We start from the raw sequence: 6874 nt of genomic DNA, 5'->3' as shown, positions 1-6874 counted from the left end.
GTATCCCAAGAGTCACATGGTTGGATGGCTATATAAAGCCCCTCTTGTATACAAATTGGACATGAAATGGGCTACACTATGATGTTTTTCTTATCTTTTTATGTTGTTCTTGATCCATGTCTCCTACTCCATGCTCATGTGTACATGTATACTCCATGGCTATGTGTGTTGGAGCATGTGTTTTCCACCATGTTAGCAACGCTATGCCAACAATGTGTGTGTGTGTGTGTGTGTGTGTGTGTGTGTGTGTGTGTGTGTACATACATGCACACGCAAGAAGACACACTTGTCCACATACTCTGAGAGAGAGAGAGAGAGAGAGAGAGAGAGAGAGAATACACTTTAGTAAGGGAGAAACTTATAATAAAGAGCAATAGTCAATTCACAAGTGGCATGCTAGGGTTGTTGAGATCATCAAACAACAAAGGAGTGATCTTATGAATATTTCTTTGTTATGTACCATTTAACATATTGATATAAGACCATTAGATATTTGTGCACAAGAATCTTTAGGGTGAGGGGAAGGGGAGAACACAAGTGGACCAAAATATCTCGTCATTGAGGGTAAAGTTGAAAAATACTTAATGTCGTTGATTGTGACCAAGATACTTTTTACGTGTTGGATAACTTGGTTATTGTTTTCCTTAAATTTCATGCATCTCTTTCCAAATGATGGCAATGGGATATCAATCGACAAATAGTAAAAGCATTTAGTCACTTGATAGTCAAATGAAGGGGGAATGTTTCGATGAATGAGATAATATATTTTACTATTGTCCAAGAAATAAGCTAGAAAATTCTTCCAATTCTTGTTATAATAACAACCCTCCCCTCTTCAAAGGAGAAAGCACACCTATTGTTGTCAAAGGAGCAAGAACACCTATTGTTGCCTAGACCCACTTGCTCACACAAACTATGAAGACATTACAAATGAAGGATGTGCTACAACTTTTCTTGCTCTTAATGATCATTGCAATTCTCTTTAATCTTCATAGTCTTTACTACTTTGATCTTTCACTTGCAAAGTTAAGACATTATATTAAGGAAAGACAAAATGCATTGTATGTAAAAAAGACAAAATGCATTGCTTTTTTGCATTGTAGTAAGATTTTCTAATTTCGTGGATAAAAAAGAAAAAAGGATTTTATTGCAAAGTTAAGGTGTGCAAGATTGATTTGTAGTATTAGTGAAAATAGGCAAAAAGTGATATGGATTGAAGGAAAAATGTCAAATGCAAGAAAGCATGTTTTTTTTGATCTTGTGTGGAAATGGATGCCATGCAAGACACGGGGTGAGTAAAGAAAAAAATAGTGTGAAAATAACTTTCCCTAGAAGGTTGATAAACCTTGTCAAGAAAAGTTGTTTATAAACCTTGCCCTACAAGGTTGATAAAAAACTTTGCTGGTTGTTGGTTTGTACGTGGTGAATAGTCGACTAGTAGTAAGTAACCTCAGGACTCCAAGTCTAGCAAAAGTCCTTATGCAAAATATCACTCACCAGCAAGCATAGTGGGTTTAGTTAGCATCATTGGCTCCTATTATTATAGAGGCTTTAAAGGCTAGGTAAATATAAACTATAAGTGGGGAAGAGGGTCTACCTCAAACCCTTGTGCACAAAATCATTCCCAAGAGATAGGCTTTCATAAGGCAAGGCAATAAAAAATGGTGGCAAACGATCACCTGTTTTTCAAGTATTTGTAAGAAAAGCAAACATATTCTTACCTTGTTCAAAGTACAAAGTAACACTAAGATCTACGGTAGGCCAAAATTGGTGGCAAACAATCACCTATTTTTCAAGTATTTATAAAAAAGCAAACATATTCTTGCCTTGTTCAAAGTACAAAGTAGCACTAAGCCTATCCATGATAGGCCAAAAATGTACCTAATAGTGTTTGGGAAAGTGGTGCCTTGAATTATCGCCAAGTCCATTAAAAGTAGTGGTCTTTCTATCTTTTTGAGAAAAAGTGTGTGTGCTATTGTGTATGGGAAATGCATTAAGGGCCGTCTCATGCACAAAAATTACATTAAGTCATAACTTATTGCGACTAGGGTTGCCTTTGACCTTAAAAAACGACGGGAAGGAGTGAAGACCATGCGTTTTTGAGGGCTTGTGTGTAATTTTTGATGGGGTTGTAATACTTTAATGGTCAAAATGCATGAAAATGGTCAAAAAGCCCATTGCAACCCGAGGATGATTTGTAGTGTTAAAAACAAAGTGTTACATTACCGTAATCGCCGCTATAGCCAAGGAGGGGCAAGAGCTCATGGTGTAGATAAGTATCCACATTGTTGGCTTATATAGTGGCATGCTTGCCCACACTAGTCGAGCCCCCCATGGTCCTCTGACTTGGGCCCCTCACCCCTGAACCCCAGACACACTTGCCACATGCACTCCAGCGTGACACAAAGATAAAGTAGGAAGTGTAACATTATATTAGTGCGTGTTTGGGTTGGTTATAAATTAGAGGGGGTTATTCTTACAAACAAGACCTTGGATCTAATTTAGGTGGGACATTCTAGGTTCCCACCGTGCACCAAAGGCAAACCTCTTTTTTTTTTTTGTGGGGGAAGGAGACAATTCTGCTCCAATGGCAAACCTCTCTTTGTTTCTTTTTTTTTTTTGGGCATGAGACCGATAGTAGAATGCAATCACCAATGCATTAAATGTGGCGGGACCTCAATGTCAAAAAAAAACTATCCTTTAGTGTAATTTTCACGGAGAAAAACTAGTAATTTTGCCTAGTCTTTGAATTTAAGATTGAAAATTTTGAATAGTTATAAAACCGTTTAATCTATGCGTTTTTCTAATAAAAACCGGTTGAGCTTGAAGGTCATTCTTTTTTTCACTAATTAGAAAAAAAGTTTATTTTTGACAAGGGTGAAGTGTTTTGGAAACTCTTTTTATCGAGCCTTACTTGCGCATGGTTGAGGATGAAATTATCATTTTGAGCAGGCATTTTCTTTATATTTTCTCCAAAAGATTAAATCTTGATTTTTTGAGGAGATTTTATTCCCTCTCTTTTTGAAGAGGTTTTATTCCCTCTCTCAAAAGGTTATTCCTTCCGGAACATCTGTGCTGTGTCCACACGAGCGTAGCCACTGGCCCGGCATCCAAGTAAGCGATTGTGGGCACTCGTGGCTTCCACGAGGCAATAGGTTTATGACGTGGTTTATGCCACGTCTGACGGAGGGCTTCGTTCGTACCCCTCTCTCTCTCTTTGTCTCTCTTCGCTCGCCTGTCTGACAGAAGCGTCCGATCAGCTTTTTTTTCTCTCTCTGTCATTAACTTCTTGTACCCTTAAACCCACCCACATGGGATATTAGCGCCACCAATGATGTCGGACACGCACCCAACCCCGCACGGGCCGCACCTCTCATCCCTTGCTGCTTCTGAAATTCTGCGACGCTCTTCACATCTTGTTTAAATTTGTCCTTCTCCCCTCTGCTCTCACGCGGAGACAGAGCCCTTTATCCGCCCTCCTCTCTCTCTCTCTCTCTCACACACACACACACACACACACACACAACATGTCCGACCGCTTCTTCGAGAATAATTTAGTCGACTACACCGGAGACGATGATGGTGGTGGTGGTGCGAGCGCTGACTTGCCGAGCGTAGCGCCCGCAGTTGTTTACAATGAAGCGTCCGCGTTCCGGAAATCCACCTTTGCAGACCCTCGAAGCCTGCTCGCTGCTGCAGTGAGTTTGAAAAATGAGGTACAAGCGTGCATTTTCATTAAAATATAAATATTTTCTCGAAGACTCTGCATACATGTCAGGGTCTGATACAAATTATAAGCCAATGGAAATGCGAAAACTGAAGTGCCCCATTATTTTTAGGCACTCTCCTCGTCAAAATTCTCGCACTAGTGTTTCTCCTGTGTGTAGCTTATTTGTGTTCAGATTTTTTAAGAATCGTGTGTGTGTGTGTGTGTGTGTGTGTGTGTGAGAGAGAGAGAGAGAGAGAGAGAGAGAGAGAGAGAGAGAGAGAATTCAGGAGAAATTACGCTGGATCTGGGTGTACTTGTTTGTATTCGGATCAATTCAACATTATGTATGTATGTATAGGTTGTTCAAGCAACATGGTCTAGAAGAGGGGTTCGAGTGCAGGACCCAACATTGTATACAGGCATGCTGGGGACTGCATTCTTGTGCTTCAGAAGTTTTGAGGTTATGGAGACCACGGAGGATTTGGCACTTTGTTTGGAAATAACAGATAGCTGTGCTGCTTCTGCTGTGAGCTTGAAACAGTGAGTCAAGCTCGTGACTGTAATTTTTCTATTTTATGCAAATTCGCTTTCTCAATCTCTGATTTGCCAGTCCAATCAGGGTGATTTACATGCTTACTTCAAACTTGGGAGTCCCAAGTTGGGATTGCAGACTGCAGAGGGTATGGATGTGTGTATGGCAACGTCTCATTGGTTTGGATGGAGTAAGGAGCTGATATATCAATTATCTTCTGATGTGCTACGTTTTTTAATAGGTACGTCACATTCACATGTGGCCGAGCTGGCATTTATGCATTAGGGGCAGCAGCTGCCAAATGTGCCGGTGACATGCAGAGAATGCATCATTACCTGGATCTTTTTAGTGAGGTGTGTGTGGCTTTATAAACTCAAAGGCATCTAGGCCACATACTTATGAGAATTGTAAAAAGAGGTGTGTGTGGTTTTATGAATTCAAAGGCATGCAGGCAACATACTCATGAGAGTTGATGGCATAGGTGAAATAAACGGAAAGTGGGAGGAGGGGGTGGTGTGGAGTGTTAAAAAATAAAAGTAAAAAAATCTGTTCACTAAGTCATGCAGTGCAGGGGAAGGTATCAAAATAGAGATTTATCTAAACCTTTTCTGGTTTTGGCATCAGATTGCCAATGAGAGAGCTCTTGCTGTGGGCCCAGCAGAAGGTGGATTTGGCATGCCTTATGAACTACTTTATGGCAGAGTGGGCTTCTTATGGGCAGCTTTGTTTGTGAACAAATACGTTGGGGAAGAGACCATACCCTGGAGGACTACTGTACGTGGAAGGTTCTGCTTTGGTCATCTAAAGAATTTTCTTTTCAAGATGATTGTTGGAGACTTGTTCTTGCATATCTCAATGACAAACCGTTGATTGTGCAGGGGCCTATCATAGATGCTATACTTGCAGCAGGAAAAGCAGGTGCTTCTCACCACATGTCTTGTCCTCTGATGTATCAGTGGCATGGCACAAGGTACTGGGGAGCAGCACATGGGCTGGCAGGAATCATGCATGTGCTTATGCATTTTCCGTTGAGTAAAGACGATGCAGAAGATGTGAAAGGAACACTTCGATACATGATACAAAACCGCTTTCATACTGGAAACTATCCCTCTAGCGAGGGGAATGCAAAGGATAGACTAGTTCAATGGTGTCATGGGGCTGCTGGCATTGGGATGACAATGTGTAAAGCAGCACAGGTATATGCAAATCGCTCAATTTGTATTGCTTATTTATTGGAATAACCATGTGTGGAGCAGTAATAATAAAGCCCCTTAACGGTTTTCATTTTTCAAGTCTTTTATTTTGATGGTTCTGCTTTCTTCTAGTGTGTGTCTTCCTGACTTGCATTCATCCATTTGTCAGGTATTTCCTTTAGATGCTGAATTCACAGAGGCTGCAGTTGATGCTGGTGAAGTAGTTTGGAGGCGGGGTCTGCTTCGTAAAGTTGGTCTCTGTCATGGTATCAGTGGTAATGCTTATACTTTCTTGGCCTTGCACAGGCTGACTGGCAACAAGCATCACTTGCATCGAGCAAAAGTATTTTCCAACTTCCTGTATGAGCATGGACTCAACTTGATATCATCTGGCCAAATGCACGGGGGAGACCATCCATATTCCTTGTTTGAAGGTTTGGCAGGCACTTCTTGCCTTTGGTTGGATGTCCTTAGACCTGAGGCTGCCCGATTTCCGGGCTATGAACTTTAGAGTGGCTCTTGAAATCTGCATAAAATATGCTTTTCACGAATGAAGGGTTAATGCTTTCAAGAAAAAATGGTGAGATATATTTTAGCATCCATGCAGGCATGCCTGCACATATGTATCGTGTATACATGTCTGTATCTACATATACACAGCTTTTTTCTTTGACTAACTGAATTGTCAGCTCAAACATTTCTCTCCTCTTGTCTGAAGTACCTAAAAGGGTGATGCTTGTGTGTTGTTTTCGAAGCAAAGAAGTGCTAACACTTTTGAACACGGACGTTTTTGTCGCATTTGAGTAGCTGATTTTCAGAGGTCCTCAACGATTTGATATGGAAAAAATGTGTGAAAACATGTGCTGGTTTTATGAGAACTCTGTCTCATATTGGCACTCCATGAATGAAAAACATGAGATCTACACTATCTATTTGCCAGATGATAGTACTTCTATATCTAGAGCCCTGGAGGTAGCATGTGCTACTGTGTCCTTTTTGACAGGTCTGATAGGTGAGGCTCCATCTGGGAGGGGGGCTGCCTCAACCCATGGGTGGTGGGCTGGATGACAATGTTCCTTCTGAAGCCACCTAGTCGTGGATGAATTCACTTGCCATTGCTCTCTTCGTAGTTTATGCCTTTGGAAAAACATGGGCATGGGTTGATATGTGCAGCACTGGATCTCAATGGACCTATACCTTAAACTTCCATCTCCATCTCCTAAGCCTTTTCCATACTTTAATTGCCATCTCCCGGTATATTTTACCCTCCCACCTACCAGCACGGGTTGATATATGCAGCACGGGATGTCAATGGACGTATAGTATTAACTTTCATCCATCTCCTACTTTATATTTTACCTTTTCCATGCTTTCATTGCCAAATCCCAGTATATTTTATCCTCTGCCAACCCTGCAACTAATGCACCCAAGCCGCAGGCT

The 6874-nt window shown here is 41.1% G+C and overlaps 1 protein-coding gene across 1 annotated transcript; it reads left to right on the top strand.

Annotated features, from left to right (window-relative positions):
* The first annotated feature begins 3228 nt into the window (after positions 1 to 3228).
* Positions 3229 to 6111, top strand: LOC147640059 (lanC-like protein GCL1). Its single transcript, XM_086776648.1, has 6 exons — positions 3229 to 3716; positions 4068 to 4249; positions 4483 to 4594; positions 4866 to 5015; positions 5120 to 5437; positions 5604 to 6111. The coding sequence occupies exons 1-6, from the start codon at positions 3528 to 3530 to the stop codon at positions 5943 to 5945; spliced, it is 1293 nt and encodes a 430-aa protein (XP_086632774.1). The 5' UTR covers positions 3229 to 3527; the 3' UTR covers positions 5946 to 6111.
* Positions 6112 to 6874: the final 763 nt, after the last annotated feature.

This window comes from Cibotium barometz, chromosome 3 (assembly GCF_041138505.1).
Source record: "Cibotium barometz isolate CiBa-2024 chromosome 3, ASM4113850v1, whole genome shotgun sequence".
NCBI lineage: Eukaryota > Viridiplantae > Streptophyta > Polypodiopsida > Cyatheales > Cibotiaceae > Cibotium > Cibotium barometz.
Note: the sequence above shows the minus strand (reverse complement) of the source record. Positions and strands in the feature narration are given on the sequence as shown.

Bases quoted from the DNA above. Each gene is read 5' to 3' on its own strand.
- LOC147640059 (XM_086776648.1), top strand. From the start codon at position 3,528: ATGTCCGACCGCTTCTTCGAGAATAATTTAGTCGACTACACCGGAGAC. The intron at 3,717-4,067 runs GTACAAGCGTGC...ATGTATGTATAG, and splicing joins CAGTGAGTTTGAAAAATGAG to GTTGTTCAAGCAACATGGTC. The intron at 4,595-4,865 runs GTGTGTGTGGCT...TTTTGGCATCAG, and splicing joins ACCTGGATCTTTTTAGTGAG to ATTGCCAATGAGAGAGCTCT.